Source organism: Amphiura filiformis, chromosome 4 (assembly GCF_039555335.1).
Source record: "Amphiura filiformis chromosome 4, Afil_fr2py, whole genome shotgun sequence".
NCBI classification, from domain to species: domain Eukaryota; kingdom Metazoa; phylum Echinodermata; class Ophiuroidea; order Amphilepidida; family Amphiuridae; genus Amphiura; species Amphiura filiformis.
In genome coordinates this window covers 39164393-39186398 of record NC_092631.1, presented here as the reverse complement: position 1 = coordinate 39186398, position 22006 = coordinate 39164393, and the positions used below count along the sequence as shown (strand labels likewise).

At 37.9% G+C, this 22006-nt stretch overlaps 1 protein-coding gene across 1 annotated transcript in view; it reads left to right on the top strand.

The window, feature by feature from the left end:
* LOC140150874 (uncharacterized) overlaps nt 1-15152 on the top strand; it is a 164835-nt gene extending 149683 nt beyond the window's left edge. Inside the window, 7 exon segments of the mRNA XM_072173022.1 lie at nt 632-746; nt 7952-8131; nt 8708-8920; nt 9716-9954; nt 10686-11105; nt 13191-13345; nt 14562-15152. Coding sequence (XP_072029123.1) covers nt 632-746; nt 7952-8131; nt 8708-8920; nt 9716-9954; nt 10686-11105; nt 13191-13345; nt 14562-14617 — 1378 coding nt within the window. The 3' untranslated portion in view covers nt 14618-15152.
* Nucleotides 15153-22006: the final 6854 nt, after the last annotated feature.

The window sequence follows — 22006 nt, the reverse complement described above, 5'->3', positions numbered from 1 at the left end:
GGGTTTTACAACCTAAGATTATTTCACCTGGAATTTCACGTAACAGTAGTAAAAGGTGCAACTGGAAGAAGACAGTAAAATCTTTAACTGGTGGTGTACTGTGTGAATTTTAAATGGAATAGCCCTGTGCTTGTACTTGTACTATAAAGAGCTGTGCAATAATTATGCGCCCTGGGGGAGGGTAAAATGGGGGGTGGGGGCAAACATTTTTGGGCCAGCCGAAAGGTAAGCAAGTTTTGGCTAGGCTAGAGGAGGGGAGCAATTTTTGGCACACATTCATGGAGTGCTTTTTAAATAAAACGCTCTATAAAGGCTTAGGAAAACCGTAGGAAAACGCTTAAATACCATTTAACCCTTAAAAACCATTTAAGATTTGCAAATTGAGATCCCAAAAATTAAGCATGTGCAAAGGAGGGGGCAAGATCTTGTGATAGGCCGAGAGGGGGGGGGCAAGCAATTTTTGGCAGGCCGGTAGGGGGAAGCATTTTTTGCACATCGTTTGGAAGTTTTACCCTCCGGGGAGGGCTCATAATTATAACGCAGCCTCTAACTCTGTGAAATGGTCAAAGTGACATTGGTTGTCCATATGAACGATTAAGACAGAAATGTTTATAATTCACTTTGTACACAGGTTAACGGATGGCAGTGTGCAGCAACAAGAACAAATGCATTCTGTGGAGAGATCCTTGACAGAAATCCTGGCAGAACTTAAACAGTTACATGCAGCACTTACACTGCAGGCTGAGGTAAGATATACAGTTTGTACCTTGGCGAGTCGGTGACATTAGTGTATATTTTATTGGGTGTATTTTCAAATCTTGAGCGTTTGCTCAAAGTGCTTGACGAAGTTGACATACATACATACGTACGTTTAAAGACGCCTCATAGATGTGTGTGCAAAACAGCTCGATTAACACTTTAATGTCAGTGACTCATCAAGACAAAAGATATTATGTTGTTGATATAAAATTCTAAAACGAAACACAGTTATATCATTTATCATTTTCAGTATAAGGGGAATGGATATAGCATTTTGAAAATGCTCTAATAAAAAGAATCTTTAATAAATAGATTCATCAGCAGGCCAAAGTACACAGATCTAAATTGGATATATCAATATTCATTTTATTTCCATCGTATAAAACAATCAAATACTACTGTTGACATATTTCTTTTTATACAAATCCAATAAAAATGAAGATGTTAAACTCACATTTTAGTGACGTTTCACCACTACACTAGTGGTTTCCTCAGACTGGCAACTCATCACATCTGACTGCTTCCTTTTATAGGCAACAGGAACCGCTATAGAGGGCGTGATGAGTTGGTCAAAGATGATGAGTTGGTCAACTCATCACGCCCTCTATAGCGGTTCCCGTTGCCTATAAAAGGAAGCAGTCAGATGTGATGAGTTGCCAGTCTGAGGAAACCACTAGTGTAGTGGTGAAACGTCACTAAAATGTGAGTTTAACATCTTCATTTTTATTGGATTTGTATAAAAAGAAATATGTCAACAGTGAAATCTAACAATCCAAATGAACTTGTTCAAAGAATCAAATACTAGATAAACTCAGCAAAAACAGATGGAATTGGAATATCTAAAAATAAAATTGTCTGACGATTGTTGCACCCTATATACATTTAAAAACATTGCTATCAAAAGCAAATTAACCATTCCATATCTACACATCTCACACACAGCATAGTTCCTATGGATGCGCCTTATTTTACACACTGGCTCCAGGTGATGATCTCAAGTATGCATCACATACACAAGCTTGCTATTATAGGGATTCATGCAGGGCTTCCTAAATTGTTTTTCCTGTGACCCAAATTCATCAGAAAAATTTGGCTCGACCCACATTATAATACAAAATGCTTTTACCTTCCTAAACTCCTAAACTTATCAGCGGCATACCAGGCAAAATTTCTAAAGGGAGCACAATCATTCCAAGTCGTACCCCTGACTGCATGCCCTTCTCATCTAGCAAATTAAATTGGTCATTCTGAAATGATTGATTTTCTCTTAAAGTTATTCCTTAGATGTGATATCATAAGTAAGCCACACACCATGCAACACTCATCTTGTATCAAACATTTGCTGAGCTACTTTTGCAATGCATAAATGCTACATTTATCCCACTCACCTACAACAAACTTTGTACCATTTGCTGTCATTGCAAGGCATGTTGGGAAGCCATCATGAATGATTGGAATACGGCCTAGGTATTGACCCGATTCTGAGTAGAAAAGTATCTCAAATCTCCCTGATTTGTTTTGATTAGCTATGAATACTGTATCCCTATAGCAGTAAACTCCATTACATTTCCATTGTAACTTATTTGTAGGATGCTTGAGAGTGTGTAGGACCTGTCCTGTGTTGCTTACTATCTGGGGAGGTTTACCATCCCCAAGCTCACCGACAATGATTGTGTCTCGTGATGTTACAGAGATACACGGGGTTGATAACTACCTTGATACTGTTTGCATACGACAAATTTTGTTTACGTTTATTTATATACATTGACTTCATATCTCCTACATACACACAATCTTTAGCATCTATTGCCAGGCCCCATAGGCGTGGAGTAACAGAGGATGCCGGTGGACATGGGGATTCCCACTGACCTTTGAACTTACAGTCAACACTATACATCAGTACACATTTAGTGTTATTAGTCACAAAATAAGTGCTTCCATCAGAGCTAGTAGTGATTTGCTGTGGGCTTGACTCCTGTCCTAGTTGCAGTCCTTGTGTATCCATGCTGCACTTATATACCCCTTCACTGCTGAATACTTTGACCTTTGTAGACCTATCAGTGATGGCGATATCACCATTAGGGTTAACTGTGACATCTATTGCATGGAGTTGAATCTTACCTGGTCCATCTAAACCAAACCTTTTCTCCAAAACCCAAGGACCAGCTAGGATTTGCTGCTGCCAAATGTGTACTGGTACATGTACTGCTGGTTTATATGCAGTTATCTGTTATAAATTCATTTAAAAAAATGTGACGGTATGAGAGAAAATGGATTTAGTTGAGAGTTTAGAATGAGAATGTTTGGCATTTAATTCTTTTTCAAACACAAACAATGTTTTTGACAGGAAGTGACTCCTTAATGACCTTTGACCCTGATTCTGTGTACAACTTTTAGACACTGGCATTAAAGGCGATGCATGTGTGCAAGTTGCGTTAGTGTGTTATGTAATTTGTGGAAGAAGAAGCATTTTTAGTGAAAATCTAATTTTTGTTTTTAAACTGGAAGTCACCCTTGATGACCTTTTGACCCCAAATAAAAAATACCGTATACTCTGTTATAACAAGTCACATGTGTACATACTGTTACCTTGCTGTTTTTTCTGGCTAATAAAAATATTGAACGTACATGTATTTGGTTTTTGACCGGAAGTGACCTCTTAATGACCTTTGACCCCAATTCTGTGTACAACTTTTAGACACTAGCTAAGGCCGAACCAGGGCTCGAAAAAATGTTAATTTCCCGGGAAGCAAGCTAAATTTCCCACAATTTATAGCATGTTTTTATATACAAAAAAGACACAATTTCCCTCCAAATACCAGAATTTCCCTCCAAACACCAACATTTCCCAGGAGTGAGCTTCCCCAATTCCCCACTTTTTCGAGCCATGGGCCGAACCATGTATGCAAGTGACGTCATTGTGTTGTATAATTTGTGGAAGAAGCATTTTTAGTGAAAAATTTTTGACCTTTGGATGACTTTTGACCCTGAGTTGGTCATGTGACATTTGTGTCCTGACCTAATGGTCCTGGTGACCAAATACATGGCTTAAAGCATATGGCTATGATGGCTCGTTGGAATATTGACAGAAAGAAAGAACTGACAGAAAACAGTACAAATTTGCGATTGTAAAAAGTTATGCAAGCAGTAAGCTACAGTTTTTGTCACAGAAGAACGGCACTTGTTTATATTTTGAGAGCGTGCAGAGCGTAAACGCGGACGTGGGGTTCTGATTGGCTGAATCAATCGTTTGACAGTCACTGCAACAGACCGATAACCTGATTGGCTGATTGTGCGTCAAATCGTTGGTCGGCGCAGATCGGCACCCTTGAAGTGAACACAAAGCTCTACGTATGTCGCTCATTAACAGGGCGCTCACGTCAATCTGAGCAAGGGACTGCCATTCTTCTCTGAAGCCCAGTGTAAGCTTACTTTGTTTTATTGTGAAATTGTTCACAGAATGTTAATTTTAATATAAAAAAGCCAGCAGCTTTGAAATGTTATTTTTACCCTCTGAAATGGCCTTTTCCTTGTGTGCTATTAAAAGTGCAGAAACCATCTGGCTTTGGGGGGCTTCGCCATCTCGACCCCCACCAGGGGCCCTTAAGCGGGTTCTGGACCCCAGGCCATGCTGGACGAGAGCTCTGCTCTCTACGCTCACTACGCTTCACACATTCCTGATTTTTTTCAGCAACCAAGTGTATCTGTATGTATACTTTATATACTTCAAGCCAACAATTAATCAGTTAGGAGGCTCAAAAGTGTCCATAATTCCAGGGTTAAGACCACCCTTAAGGGTATACGATGTATGGTCGAAGCAGCAAAAAAATATAGTTCACAGCATCTTGCGAATGGTAGTGAGCTTTAGCAAAAATTGCATTGCTCAATTCATAGCAAGCATGTAGAAGAATTCAAATATCACAGATATACTTTTGTAGGTCATGTGGTTCTTGAGTTATGTTGTAAAGAGGGCTGAAACAACACTTTTGTAAAATGTACATAACTCATTAACAACAATAAATTAAGCAAGTTTTCAAAGTACCGGTTTCAGTATATGATTTGTAGAATGAACTTAAAGTGTTATTTGTCAATAATATATTGATTCAGATAATGAAAATCTATTTTTTCTTTGGCTGCTTCGACCAACAATACCTCGTATAACCTTAAATGGAGTAATTTTCAAGGATCACTTACCACAGAAATAATCTGCTCAATACTTGGTCTTTTCTGCCAGTCTTCATCCCAGCACTGCCTCAGTAGGTCAGCTATTGGTTGGGGCATATCAGTGGGGATTGGTAGCCTTTCTTTCAGGTGGCAGACTTGCCAGGCGATAACTTGAAATTCTAATCCCTTGAATGGAATTTGCCCTGTCCACAGCTCCCATATGACCACAGCTAGCACAAAAATGTCATAGTTTGGAGACAGCTTGTTGAGAGTAAACAGCTCTGGTGCCATCCAGGGAAAAGATGCCCGTTCTGTAGCATTGCTGATTGTGTGCTCAATTTTCTTGGCCAACCCAAAATCGGCTAACTTCAGCGTATTATCTCACGTTATCAAGTAGTTTGGTGATTTCAAGTCTTTGTGCACAATCTGCTTTCCCCGAAGATATTTTATCGGAATCGCTGCTTGCTCTGCCCAATATACAAACAGTTGTAGGTTTGTAGATAGACCCCCATGTTCATCCAAATAGCTGCGTAGTGAGCCACCTTCACACAGCTCCAAAATCAACAGAAACTCCATTTCTTCATCGACAAAACCAAGTAGCTTGACAATGCTTGCATGGTCAAGACTAGCGAGAATGTTTAATTCATGAGGATCAGGCTCGTTAAGCCTTTTAGCCGCTACTTCTATTTTCCCTTGAGGGCTCTTCCAGGTCATTTGGAAAACAGCCCCAAATCCTCCACATCCAATTTGCTTCACTAGTTTCAGCTTTTTTTTTTTTAATTTTGGTACATTTGTTGGCATAGATGTACATGTAGGCATAGAAGTAGCCATCTTGGTTTAGATGTATGTTACCTGTTGAAAATATAAACAAAGAGAAAAACATTAGTGTAGATTCACGAAGTTATTAGTTTGAAACTGAAATTTCACAACTTACGACCATGCCTTTGAGCTTTGCAATTGTCGCAAAACAAATATGATAAATACTACATAGACCATAACTCTTTATAATAATATTTACAACAATAATTGTGGTGTTCTAGCATGTCAAGTACCTGTATTTACCTTTAAAACAGGAATGTCATAATATCTTCATCAAATCCGCAACATGTATGGCTCAAAATGGCGACTATACTGCTGGTGTAAACTTGTTGCAGCAAGTATGATACACATGATGAAATCGACAAACTTTTATTTGTAGTTAAATTTAGAAACATTTGCACAGATCATTGATCATGTATAGGTGTAAAGGTACATTAATTATTTTGATAAGTTCACATATACACTGCCACTATATTGTTTGACAAAACCGTGGTTTACTTAACAAAAAAATTAGATCAGTTATGCTGAATAACTTGTGCAAAGTACACTGTAACCAGGAAAGGAAAATGATTAAAAGTCAGAAAAAGCACAAAAAGGTTTGTCTCTGTGACTATTACCGTATTTGTTCCAATAAGCGCCCATGCCCCAATAAGCGCCAACCCAGGGTATTTTCAATTCGCTAAAGGGTACCATATAATGTTGAAGTGACAGATATCAATAGAGTGAAATAGCTGGAGGACTACAAGTCCTGTGTAAACTTGCAATACATTTTCTGCATCAGAAAAGCTACTAGAATGTCTCTAATAAACGCCCCTTACGAAAAAAAAAACCTGGTAAAAATAAGCGCCCACCCAAAATGACTTATTTAAGCGCCTGGGCGCTTATTGGAATGAATACGGTACCTAAAAACCCCTAAGCTAATTTTGTGTGTGTATGAAAGAAAGCTGTGCCGGATTTATTTTGTATTGAATATTTTACATGCATGATCGCATTTCTTTATTAGTTCTTCTATCTTTAACAATTGGGAATTTACCAATTTCATGCATATTTTGCATGCATGATCGCATTTCTTTATTAGTTTTTTCTATCTTTAACAATGGGAATTTACCAATTTCAAAAAATTTTGAAACAAATTATTTTATTTTATTTTTTATTGACAATTTTAATGAGGGGTAACCCCTAATCAGTGTAAGCACTGCTTTCCTCAGGGGCCCTCAATACAGGATTAAAACACATAAAATCACACAAATATACAAGTAATGTGATACACTGAATGTAAAACATAATAAGACAGTTGCTTATCAATTAATCTGTTATTCAACAACTCCTCCTATACCTTTGTACAGGAGCCAACCGTTGTTAATCCGTGATGAATCCACACTTTTACTGAAGCGTATACGTGAACGCGAAGCGAGACTACGCGTTACGCGAGAGCGCGTAGAAATTCGTCATGCCTGGAACCTTTGTGCGTATGCAAGCTTACAAGTTGAATTTAGTATTTTCAGATAGCGGCTCAATTTTGCCGTTTTATTCTGTAGCTTTATTGATGATATTAACAGAGAAATCATCGAAGTTTTTGTAAGGCTTAGTGACAATGATTAACTGACATTTCCCGTGAAATAATCGTGAATTATACGATCTTTAGCTTCTTTTCGTTGTTGAAAGGATTCAATCATGTTATCACCGTTGTTCATCACCGTTTATCAACTCGCGTCGGTAGCGTCTGCGTAGTTTACTTCGCCGGGCAGCTAAAGCTGCCCTCGCGAAGTAAACCACGCAGACGACGCGGCCGCATCGTTGTTAAACGGTGATGAACAACGGTGAAACATGATTGAATCCCTAATTGTATTTTTTATTATACAGTGGGCTATTTCAGTTGAAATCCATACACCCCCTACGGAAGATATGACCTTACACTGGGGGTGTAGATTTCAAATGGAATCACCCACTCAGGTAACATTTTTTGGAAGCTACACTCCCTGTGTGGAAGATTATGGTCATGTCTTCCATAGTGGGTGCATGGATTTCAACTAGAATAACCCATTCTTGGCAGGCAAAAAAAGACCCAAATATGGATAAGACGGCAGACAAACAAAAACAGTTTTGAAACTGTTAACAGAACGGAACAAAGAGTTTCATGATACCTTGCAAATACTTTCTAAGTAGTGGATTCACACTAATCATTTCCTGTTTCCTATTTCCATTGCAGAGAGAGCCGCCTCTGGTGATTCCTACCATATCACGTCTTAATGATCGCCTCCTGGAGCAGAACACAGAACTCAGCAACATAGTATCACAACTCAGTGAGGAAAAAGGACAACTGAGGAATACGATCACACAATTAGAGGAAGATGTATGGCAACTCAGGCAAACACAACAAATAAACAGGGTAAGCAGAGATGAAAAGACTGATTTCAGGAAATCCTAAAAATTATGTTAATGAACGAGCTGAAAATGTTATATAGAAACGTGATATGGGATATTCTGGATTTGTGAATTATTTTCAGAAGTTCCTTTATCATAGCATATAATTACATCTCTTACATATTTTTAGAATATTCGGCCCACAATCCTGTCAACATGGTGCGTTCAGACATGGGAGCATCAGAAGTCATGCTATGGTTCGCAACAAAAGTTGTGCACAAATATTTACTTGAATATGGCACTTTTTGAATAACATGCGCAGTTGTTGGATAATAAAGGATTCAGTCTGGTGAAATTATAGTGTGTCTCATCTCAAGTTGAAAGTAACGCCATGTTGCATTTCGCAGTGACAGATTCAAATCATGCATGCTAATCTAACCCCACGGGCATAGAAGGAAGATTTGTCCATTCGTTGGCGATGCAAACATGTAAATGCGCCAATTCGAAATCCAACATGGCGTTACTCTCAACTTGAGAGGAGACGAACTATAGTCATTGAAATCCTATGATTAAAAACGTAATGTTTTTTCCTTCATTGTAGATAAGTCCAGCCCAACATGACTCCATATCTCCTAATGAGAGAGCAGCCTGGGTGCATGAGAGACTAGCAGCAAGAAATGCATTGGACAAAGCAGAGGATCAGATCACACAACTCAAGGCTGAGCTGGAGGCTACACAGAGAACAGCAGCAACAGCAGTAGGAGGCCCTCATGGGGCAACTAATGGAGAGGTTGTAGATATGCAACAACACAAAGTAAGTCATGCTGTACATCTTCAGTTTTAGAAGATTAGGTTCATGACTTCCCTGTTCTGAATTTGCATCTGGATCTTGCACCCCCTGCAAAAAAAACCAACAACTTGGGCTTTCCTAGATCCCCCCAGTCAAAACAAAAAATTATTCAATATTTCACTATTTTTGGTAAAACTTGCCAACTCTTACGTAAATTTTCCAATTGTGTTATGAATTAGACTTTCCCAAATTCCCCCATATACCCCTCTTACACACACCCCCCCCCACCCCCACACACCCTACTTGTTTTGACCGGCAAACAAGGACTGCAACCAAAGATCTTTAACCTGGACCTATGTAAATGAGGATTTTGTACACTTGAAACCCTGCACCATACCTTGGACCCCTTGAAGTTTTATAGTTCAACCAAGACGTAACCCTACATCGGCAAATGAGACATGGTCTTATGCGCATATTTATGTTGTTAGCAATAAGCTGATGGGGGAAAGGAACCAAGGATGCCCATGGTTCGTGGGTGTCCACGGTTGTGTGAATTGTATTCTGGTTAACGTCATCCGCTGAAGATGTTTACTAATGCACATTGCACCCCCACCCCACACAATTACTGAGTTATGTTTGTTGAAGGCATTTACCAACGCATACCCACCCCCACACAAGTACTACTGAGTTACTAAAGTATGTTGGTTGAAGGCATTTATCAACACACACACACCCTACCCCAGCAGAAGTACTACTGAATAACTCATTTTTTAAATTGAATAAATTGATATTAATGTTAATATATATATGCTCTTCCAGCAACAACGTCTGTACGGCAAATACCTGAGGGCAGAGAGTTTCCGTAAGGCTTTGGTTTACCAGAAACGCTACCTCCTTCTGTTGCTAGGTGGTTTCCAAGACTGTGAACAGGCAACACTGTCACTGATTGCCAAAATGGGTGCTTATCCAAACCCAGCTGATCTACAGAGACATTCCAGACACGGCAGAGGATATACTAGGTTTAGAAGTGCTGCTAGGGTGGTCATAGCAGTGTCAAGGTAATTAATAACTATTTTATCTTTCAGTTTAACTTGGACAATCGGTTCATATTCACCCATATTACATGGTTCCGCCATGTGTGAGGAGAGCCTCGATCTACCAGCATGCATGAATGGGAATTGAACCAGTCATATAACATTGCGTAAAGTTATGTAATTCTTCCTTTCATGTCATGCCAGTTCAAGGCTGTCCTTGCATCATGGCGGAACCTTGCAATAGGCAAATAGTGCCTCTGATTCTAGTGCTTTCATGTTTGTGTTCATGCATGTTTTTTTTTCATGGGTTCAAGCCTCCCTGATCATACTGACAATTTCTCTGGGCAAGAAACTTACTATTTATTGTTGCTTCCAAACATGAGTGCAAGTGGGGAGCTGGTCCTGGTTCATGCATGTCCTTTCATGGGTTCAAGCCTCCCTGATCTTGCTAACAGTTTCCCTGGGCAAGAAACTTGCTATTTATTGCTGCTTCCAAACATGAGTGCAATTGGGGAGCTGGTCCTGGATGCGATGGTGCATGTAGGTTGATTAAGGCTTGTGCTGATCTCCATCTGCAGATTGCTGTTTATGCAATGATTTGGGCCATCATGATCTTTCTGTAAAGTGTGGTCTTGTGGATTTGACAGCGCTCTATAAAGATCATCACCCTGTGATTTGGTCACATCAGAGAGCGATATATAAATCTTGGGATTCAATTGCCATGTACTCATAACATTTTGTTATCTTTATTACAGACTGAAATTCCTTGTGAGGAAGTGGAAGCGTGCAACAAGAATCGGTGCTACCCCAGCGAGTGGATCAACCCCAGGCTCACCTCTTCATTTCACTACAAACTCTGCACTCCCCTCCAGGGGAAGCTACTCAGCCCCACCCAGGGGACAAACTGTATACTCACCCTCTGTACCCAGAGGTCAAACACATACCCCACCCAGGGGTGCATCAAATCAGTACCATGAATCCTTGCCAAGAGGTGTGGGGCTTGGGAGTAATTTATATACCTCACCCCCAAGAAGGACTACATCTGGGGTTGTGAATGGTGTGAGTAGTTCACCCCCTGTGAGGGATCGAGCTGGGCAAGGTCAACAGAGCAGTAGCAGTGCACCAGGGTCAATGATTAGAGGTCAAAGTTCAAGTGCATCAGTTACATCACACAGGTAAATAGTTTTGCATGTTTTTTTAATGTGTCATTTTGTGATTTGGTGGGTCCTTAATGCTCAAACCATACTAGCAATCGCAGCGTGTGGGACAAACATGAACTAGTTTATGCTAGGGCATGCTAGAGACTTCTGATCAAGTATTGGAAATTTGTCACAAAAAACGCTATGCTCTTTGTGATTGCCTGGTATGATATAAGCATAAGAATACCCTAATTGTGAGGGTGAGCTGGTCAATTGCAATTTGTCCCGTGCATGCTTCTGCCATGATTAAGCAGGGTCATCATCCACCAGGCTAAAGTGTTAAATAACATTGGGACAGTGTTACACATTTTGTTGTCTACTTAATCCCATTCCATGTTGTGGTTGTGCAGCTCTAAGCTGTACCCTTAAGGTAATACACTATTTTAAAGTGTTGCGATTTGGTAGTTCACAACATCTTGCGAATGGTAATGAGCTTTGGCAAAAAATTGCATTGCTCATTTCCTTATGAGCGTGTAGAAGAATTCAAATATCACAGAAATAATTTTGTAGGTCCTGTGGTTCTTGAGTTATGTTGTAAAGAGGGCTGAAACAACAACACTTTTGTAAAATGTACATAACTCATTAACAACAATAAATTAAGCAAGTTTTCAAATTATATAATTTGTAGAATGAACCTTTGCAAAACATCAAGGTGTTGTTTGTCAATAATTTATTGATCTAGAGAATGAAAATCGATTTTTTTGGTTGCTTCGACCAACAACTCCTCGTCTACCCTTAAGGTAGGAGCCTCGGATAATAGGCCCATGCAGGAAAATAGCCACTATATTAAATCAGAATTATGTATCCACATCAAATGTATAACCAATTTAGGATAAGACTTTACTCCACTTATTTTGAATGTTTCATGAAAATTGAAACATTTCTTATGTTTTTCTTTATTTTGTGAAAATTCCCTAATTTTTTCTACAAATAATTATTGCTAGCCCAGAGGGAATGTGAAATGGTTTCCAAAGTTTGAGGGGTGGTTAATAAGCCTAATATCTAAATTTTCTCGCCAGATTTTTTTGATAAAGTGTTTATTTTTTGAGAAAAATTATTTTTATCCATTTTTAAATTAGGGAAATCTAGAAACACCCATAACTTAAAATAGAAATACTTTATTAAAAAAAGCTGGTGAGAAAAGTTTCTTAATTGAATAACCTTTCATATGACACCTTGTGTTAAAATTGGCCCTATGGTTACCTCAGACAATAATTATGAAATTGGGTCATTCAGTGTTTCTAGATCAAATCAAGAAAATTTGAGCAAGTACTAACATTACCTTCAAATATCCCCTTTATTACTGGCCAATATATTGGAAAAAAGTCACTAAAATTATTTGGTAACATTTTTGTAATAAAAAGATCCAAAAAGCAGTTCTATAAAGGGGATATAAAGGAGAAAAAATAATATTTAAACATAGTATCCATTTTCAAATATTTACCAATTTTAGTGAACGAGGCTTAGTGTCAAAACCACTTTATGTACAAAGTCAATGGGGTTTCTTAATGATAAAAAATGGCATAACTCAAAAACGCTTTGTTGGCAATAATTAAAAATTGGCAGGCAAGTTTTTCTCACCCAACTACACATCCTGTATCGTTTTCAACCAAATCTGTGCATGACACCGTAGCCGGTAATACTATCTTAAAATCAATGACCATGAATGAAGAAATAAATGTAAACGTAAAAATACAAAAGGTAAAATGCATATCTTTCATATCCGACTCACATAGTTAATCCGACATGTAACATATGAAATAAGAATAAAAGGTGTCCTGTTACATACTTATTCTTAAGCAGACAAGGCGGTTGATTGGGTAAACCGTATTTCAACATAACAAACACAAGCAGATGACACTGGGATATTCATTGCCAGTTACATATGGACTATATGAATTGGTACTATGAATTTATATCTTAAAAGGGCAAAGGATGAATTAAACCCCAAGATACACATTTATTTAGGTTTAAGAAAAACTGCTATGTAAGCTGTGACCTGTATCATATGTAAGCCTATACCATAACTAATCCAAAAACATTCTTCCCTCTTATGTACAGATTATCTCATAGCTCAATGAGCAGTCATAGTCACCATTCCATGAACCAAACAAACCCCCTCACCAATGGTGATCCAGAGGCATCACTCACTGAATATATCCAAAGAATAGAAACACTGCAACAAAGACTGGGAGCTTATGCAAATGTGAATAGAGGTAAGCTATATATCAAAGAATAGAAACACTGTGAATTGACCTTTTTGGTAAATCCCATAACCCTTTGCGAGCACACCTGAGAACTCATCATTTTACATCACGCCAACTTGCAATGCGCAGTAATGATGTGCGCATCGGCGCAGAGCGGCGTGATGCAAAATGACGAGTTCTTAGGTGTACTCGCAAAGGGTTATGGGATTTACCGAAAAGGTCAATAGTGGTAAGCTATATATCAAAGAATAGAAACACTGCAACAAAGACTGGGAGCTTATGCAAATGTGAATAGAGGTAAGCTATATGCTATATCAAAGCAGAGAAGTAGATCAAGTACAAGTGATACCTTAGATGCACAATTGGGCTACTTGGCGATCACTTGCCTCTACTCAAAAAAAGCATACCGCTACTTGCCTAGAATTGGGCTATTTTGCTACTGTCAGGCCGCAGCAGTAATTTGATGTATTCTCTTTTTAATTCAGCCAATTTACAAAGGTTTTGAGTCTTGGAAGCTCAAAATTGCAATTACAATAGGTTTTGTGACCATTTATTGATCGGTTCTAACTTCCCATAAGTACCGGAAGTTTTAAAGTCAGGTGCTTTTTCACCTTAATTTGGTGATTTTTGTTCTAAATTCGGTTAAATCCGCCCAGTATTGAGTGCTTTTATAGGAAGCTTAAAAATTGGGCTACTTGAGACTCCTTTACAACGGCTTGGCAAGCCAATGCCACCCCTTGGAGCTGAAAAGTTTTGGCAACACATATTATATAATGATGATGGTGAGGAGTAGGGGACAACAATGTTGATGTTCATAAAATATATAAATGATGATGTTGATGATGATGATATCAGTACTACCAAGAATTGTTATAATAGTGCGATAAGTGACACAGAAGTGCTGTTTATTGTATCATGCATTCAATACATTGGCAATTCTTTTTTGGATTTTGCTCACCTTTCTCCTTAAATGAAACTTGTGAAACTTTCAATGCAAAAAGCTCCAAGGTTTGGTTTTCATTTAAAGATATCAAAATGTGTTTAATCTATTTTGCTGGTAAAAGTGATAGTATATCAAATAATCCCTTTAAAGAGGGTAGCCGATACAACATGAATACCCGCCACAACCCATTTATTTGATCTTTTTTATTATTATTAAAGAGTTTGTGACTTTCATATACAAATATAACATTATGTCCATATTTTGTTTCTTCAAACTCTACAGGTACTAGCAGTTCTTTAGGCAACCCACCTTCATATACCAGCTATTCCAAGAGGTAGTACCACACCCTCTGTTTGCTGCACCAAGAAGTATGCTGCATTGTACACCAGTTTAAGAGCCATTGTTTGAGAAGATATTTATTTATTATTAGTTTCCTTTTCTTGAATAACTCAATTGTTATGTTGTTTACTAGGTTTTGTTTTTGTGTGCCCCTCATTTGAGAATACATTACATATATCTTTAAAATCTGACTATATTTGCTAATTTGGCCATCAATAATGTATTCAGTTCAAAGTGTGAAACACGTCATTGAGCAGAGTAAGCTAATTGTTAGAGATACTTTAAAAAATTAAAAATTAAAGTTTTGTTACATATTTTTGTACTTGATTTGGTATCTCCTATTTAACTGTAAAATTACCTTAGACGTACAATACTGTAATCTTTTGATAGCCAGAGATTACATGTGTGGAAAAGGTTGCTAAGCCATTCAAATAATATCCTTATACATGAATGTGACATGATCAAGGGGAATGAGTCGGATGTCGCTAATGTTGTTTCTAAGAAAATTGGCAAAAACAGTGTTCAAATTCATTTGTTTTAAGCCATTGATAAATTGCTCATAACTTGGAAACCAAATGTCCATTTTTGACGGGGTTTGCATCAAAATTTGTAAACTGCCAGAAAATGATGTAAAAAACTTCAAATTGTACATTGCCGACATGTGACTCTTTCCCCTTGATCGTGTCACAAATGTGAAAATGATGTCATATGTATAATAATCTTGAATATCTAATCCATAAGTGCCTGAGATTGTCATAAAACATTGTTAGTTTTATAGTCAGTGTTATTTATAATAGCAGACAAAGAGTATTGAAGACCATGATGTTATCTGATGATGATGATCTGAAATTACAGTTGTTTTAAAAGCCTAGAAAACTACATTTTTGTCTAGAATTATCAGCCTCAATTGGCTTTTTGGACATTAATGGACAAAAATGTATTTTTCTGGACTTGGGCTGTTTGTAGTGGTTTGATTCAGCTGTGTGCAGTTTTGATCATTTCTTTCTATTAATTTATTTTTAAAACAGCAATATTCTGATGTTTAACATACTGTGATATTGGAAATTGTACTTGACAAGGCTGCTTTTAAAGCTGCAACATTTTTTTTAAAATTTATAACTCATTCTTATTAACACAAATTCTGTAAGGTTGTTATGGACTAAGAAGTTAACCGATAAGTTGGACAATATAAACAGCTGACTTACCAAAGTGTTTGTAACGAGCATTAAGAGTAATACAAGATATACTCATTTAATATTCTTTTACTGGGCATATGTAACCTGCTTCCACAAAATGAGCGTAAAGTCACAAATTGGTAGTTTCACCTGGCTGCTGAGTTGTTGAATTTTGTGTTATGCACACACGTACAAGACGTTTGAAGTATGTACACCAGGCACAAAAAGAAACTCGTCAGTTATATTCATCCTTTCTGTTCAATAACTTGATAATTTTGGATTATTCTGAAATATACATTTTGTTAATTGGACTTTTCTTTCTCATTTGACACCTTGTTCGTGAACATTGACCAAGATATGCGCCTCCAAACTCTCAAACCCCAAAATGAAAAGTTGCAATTTTAACAATTCAATTGTGCCTGTTACACTGTGTGCTTTATTGATTGGCCCGTGGTGCTTGTGTGCAATACAACGATGCATTCCCATTGAAAATCGATGAAAATGCAACTTTTGATTTTGGGGTTTGAGGCTTTGGAGGCGCATATCTTGGTCAATTCTTGTTCGTTTTTTACAAACAGGGTGTCAAATGAGAAAGCAAAGTCCAATTAACAACATGTATATTTCAGAATAATCCAAAATTATCAAGTTATTGAACAGCAAGGATGAATATAACTGACGAGTTTCTTTTTGTGCCTGGTGTACTTTGTGGATGTCCTATTGTACATGTTGTGTACCATTCATATAGAATGCCCCATTCATAAAAACATACTTCTGGCATGTACAGGTGCATGTTATGTGGAACATCAGTAGGATAAGATTGAACAATGTTAGACTTGGAATAGCCCTGTGGGTAACAGTATGGGTTAATATGCCATATGGAATTGTCATATGGTGGACCAACTTATACCAGAAAAATCTCGAAATATAGGTATAATTGCCATCTTGAGCATTACAACACTTAGCGCATGATCAGCATGATGCATTATATCCACAGAATTCAAACCAGAGAACCAGGACTCGACCGCCATCTTGATACAGGCATGGAGCAAAAATTGGGGGTATTCGGTTTCCCTCGGAATGCGCTCGAGGCATTCGTTGTCATGCAAGCGCGACATGGATGATGGGCGCATTTGAGAGACGCACTTGATGCGACCTGCACGCGAGTACCAAGTCGCTTCAGATGAGACGCAGAATTGTTTTCGTTCGTCTCCGAGCACCGTCGGCAAGGAACCTAATACCCCCACTTTTCTCCCCAGAGCTGACGGCGCGATTGTATGTGGCGGTATAGGCAGTCCCGGTTCTCCTTCTCTAATTCTGTGATTATATCCTATTAAATCAAGGTTTGCTGGGCTCATGGCAAAAGAATCCAGAGCTACACTGGTTTGCCCTCTGTGAGCAATGATTCCATACATCATCCAACATGGAAAGCCTTAACCTGGTTCTCAACCCTCCAATTTACTCCTAGCATTTATGTTATCATTGGTTGTTTTTTAATATGTTTGACTGATAAAACTACTTATCAATGTTGGGCAGGAAAAAACGCCTACATGTGTCATTGGCCACTGATCGTGTTTAAAGCAAAACCTCTTTATGAAATCTCTTGGCAGTTTGTTTTAAACGTGTTCAAGGGCCACAAGTACATTGGAATTTTTCCTGCCCAATAACATTATGGAATGTTGTGATGTTAAGATATGTGCAAGCAATGTACTTTTAAGGTTTTTAGCACATTGCTTGCACATATCTTAACATCACAACATTAAAAGGGCTTAGTACATGAGTATGACATAATCTCACTTGTGGCCAAAATTGTGAAGTTTTGTGTGTAGACATAGTTTATATAAGTTTTGTAGTGTGCATTGGTCAGTATGCAAAGAATAAATATATTTAAGTTTTGTTTGGTGCAGCTATGTGTAAAGATGCCTGATGTTGTGACAATTTGCTAATAATTATTATTTTTCCAAAAATATGAATAACTTGATCAAAATGTATATTATAAGTGCATTTTATTGTGTTGGTTGCCAATCATATGCAAGAATTAATTAGTCATACATTCCAGGCCAAATTATGTGCCATTTTAAAAAAAAAAAAGATGTGTACAAATTGTACAAAAGAAAATCTGTATGTATGAAACTTCTTTGCTAGACTATTATATAATACTTGATATGTTTTGTATTGAAACCTAAATGTGCTGGAGAAAAAATGTGTATTTATAAAATTGAGTCGTGTCAATGTCAAAAGTTTAGAGTGGTAGGACTATAATGGGCTGTTCGATTTAAAATACACACACCCCCTGTGGAAGATTTCACTGCCATCTCGATTCCAGGTGCACCTTTTGTTCAATCACACCTGGAAATTTTCAAATTTTTCAAAATTCATTAAAATTTGGTTGGAATTTGCAATTTGGATTATAATTTGACAATTTTGTTTGAAATTCAAAAACTCTTCCAACACCTTTCTTCTTTTTGAAACTGTTCAATTTGATTATATTCCAAAAATCTTCCTCAAGGAGTGTGTTTTACAAGTGGAATAGCCCACTGATGTAGACTATGCAGAGTGAAAGTATGGTGATTAATGGACTGTCCACATGGCATCATGTGATCTAGACCAATCTGAATTAAACAGATTCAGGCTTAGTATTTATTTATTAGTCATGTCAGTTTCAGGATTAAAAGGACTTAAATTAAACAGATTCAGATTTAGTCTTTAAATTAGTCTTTTCAGTTTGAGGATTGAAGAACTGTTCACATGGTGCTATGTGATGTAGGCCAATCTGAACTAAAATCAAGATTTTATTTTTTAGTCCTGTCAATGCCAACATTTTACATAGAGGTAGGCTCTAATTGATGAGCAGAGTATGGTGATTAATGGATTGTCCGCATGGTACCATGTGATCTACATCAAACTGAATTAAACAGATTCAGGTTTAATATTTATTTATTAGTCCTGTCAGTTTGAGGATTAAAGGACTGTCCACATGGTGCCATGTGATCTAGACCAATCTGAACTAAACAAATTTAAGATTTTATTTTTTGGTCCCTGTCAATGCCAACATTTTACATAGAAGTAGGCGCTAATTGATGTAGACTGCAGAGTGTATGGTGATTTGTTCACATGGCACCCTGTGAGCTGGACCAATCTGAACTAAACCAATTCAGATGAAACATTCATTTATCAGTCCTGTCAGTGCCAAAAGTTTACATGGAGGTGGACTATTATACAGTCTATTTGGCTTCCTGGAGAGAGCGACATCAATACTTTGTCGGAGCTACTTAGAGCGTGTACAAATGTATACTGCATTTGATTGCATGTGTAACCACATCAAGTCAACGCATGCGATTTAATGCTACACACACTGAATCACACACTGGCATCACTATCATGGAAGCCAAATGGACTGCATTGGAAGTCACACATCCATTTTGATCAAACAAGATATAATTATTTGTAAATTTGATAAAAACTGAAATAAATGGAAATTTTAAGTTATTGCCAATTTAATATTACATAAGTTTCCTACTCAAACACAGGTTATGATAGTATTTTCAGGGTGCTAGGTATGGGCGTTCTGTTACTTGTTCAGAGACGTATGAATCTATGTTATGATGACAGGTTATATGTTATGTGTGATAGGCTTTCTTTAGTGTATATGTATATGATGAACAGAGATACTGATATTTATGTGTATACGAAAATAAGATGATATGTTTGGAACAAATGAAATAAAAGTTAATTACAAATTAAAAATAACATTTGGTTTTATTTGTGCATGTGGGGGATTGAGATGCCCTAAATGTAGTCTGCTCCTGCCCAACTCACAGGTTAGCACCCAGACCCTATCCCACTCATGGGTACATGTTGGCATCCAGGCCCTTTGACCCCAATTGGGGTGGTTGGAAAGTGCCCTGTTGCTTGCTTCTACCTTGATCAAGAAAAGTCACCCATGCTGTATTGGTATTAAACACGTTCAAAACACTGTTAACCCGTCCACCACTTCATGACTTGGATGGTCGATGTCGCGAATGTGGAGCCAGTGTCGTGCGCAAAGGAGGGCTGGGGCCACGGCCAGGCCCGTACGCAGGATTTCATTTGGGGGTGCTGATTTTGAAAAAGTGGACCTTTTTCCAAGGGGGGGGCAATTTTGTGAAAAGTGGACAAACTTTTTTGTCCAAAAAAGCGTAAAACACCTGATTTTCTGAAATGTTGGGACTTTTTGTATACTTTTCCAAATTTTTTTTTCAGATGAGGGAAACGCACCCAGTCTGGGGAAATTTATAGGGCTATCATAATGCTTATTGGCAAGTTACAATGCATCAAATAAATGTAACATTTGCATTGCTGGTAGGATATGATATTGTAGTGTTATAGCAATTTGGCTTAAAGTAGTTTCAGACAAAACTTGGACAATAAATCCACCTCCTCACTTTTCAGATTCTTGAGCACCCTGGCGGAAAAAGTTTGGGGTCAACAAATCACAAATTTTTTGGGGGGGAATCAAGACCTGTGCCTGGCCCACACTTTTGAAAACCCATGCCACTGTATGGAGCTATAACAATGCAAGGTTTTTGGGACACATTGCTTCCATTGCGATGGAGAGGAGTACGTATTAGTGAAGTCCAAGGAGACCAAATTGAAGGTAGGGTGCAATTTTTAGATTTTTTTTTTAATATTTGGCATTTGAAGATGTTTGGGACTCAAGATTTGAGTAAACAAAGCCAAGTCATATGATGCTAATATTTCAGACATGACCTGACTCGGTCACCCCTTGCATGTTTCCGCCATTTTGGGCTATTCCAATGAAATCCATAACTTCCATATACACTCCCAATGGAAGACATGACCTTATAATCTTCCACAATGTCTTTCAAATGGAGTTACCCATTCAGGTAACCCCATTTGAAATCCACACTCATTGTGTGGAAGATTAAGGCCATGTCCAGCTTTATGTCTATAAGAGTGCATATATTTCAACTGGAATACACCATTGGGTAGAGTTTTGATCTGGCAAAGGCGTAAAGGAAGAATTATGTTACTTTCACAGTCATGTATGCTGCCAGCTTTAGGCTCCGCATGGGTACGATTACCGTATAGGGTGCAACTTGCTAGACTTGAGTCCAGTCCTCGTTTATGGAGTTTAGGGTTGGGGTGGGGCAGTCTTGTAATAAGACTAGTAGAGTTGCACCCTATTCGGCAATCGCTCCTCTACATGCCTTCAAGCTTGAAGACCACAAGGAGCAAATACTAGTATGCTTCCATATATTGGCACACCTAGGCACTGTCATTGTGTGCGATTTAACAGTTACCCAATAGAATATGATAGAAGCCTAATTTAAAAACAATTTGAAATTGCATCAACCTAAACTTCATATCAAAAACAATCAGGGCTGAAACATGGTAATAGTGAAAACTTGTAAAGGTATATAGTCGATGTCTTATATCCATTCCAAAATCATTTGCAAATATTAATATATGTATAACCTACATTACTATTACTAGGTATATTAAGTCAGTCCTGCAGGCAGCCCAGCATCGAGTCCACAACATCAACAATTGTATAGAAGTCAACTTGAAACCATCCGTCAAAGGCTGCAACTAAATGCCATCAAGCAAAAGGAGCTAGCTAACTCAAAAGTTACTAGGTATATTAAGTCAGTCCTGCAGGCAGCCCAGCATCGAGTCCACAACATCAACAACTGTATAGAAGTCAACTTGAAACCATCCATCAAAGGCTGCAATTAAATCGAGCAGGAGGAGCTAGCTAACTCAAAAGGTGCAACTCACAAATACTGTAACTGTTGTATAAAATTAATATTATCAGTTCATAGCTGTTTTTTTTCTGGAAATATCCAAGCTTATAGGTAGGAATTCTTAATAATGATGACTTATTATCAGGGTAGCCCTACAAATAAATGTGTGGTCCTACTATGTCTGCTTCATTAAAGCCATATTGTAACATTTGCTGAGGAGGACACCCTCAAGTTTTGCCAAAATTCTAATTTTTACATGATTGTAATGTATGGAATAAACTAACATACCCTGCAAAAATCTGAGGCTTTAGGTGCTGTATCTGTGACAAAATCTGATATTTTAATAAAGTGATGTGTCCTGTTGTTTTATTCATACGATCGAAATAGTAGTCAAACAAATAGGCCATGTTGATAACACTCTACAAACATGGCGTACGGGATGGTCAAAACACATCAACATGACAAACCT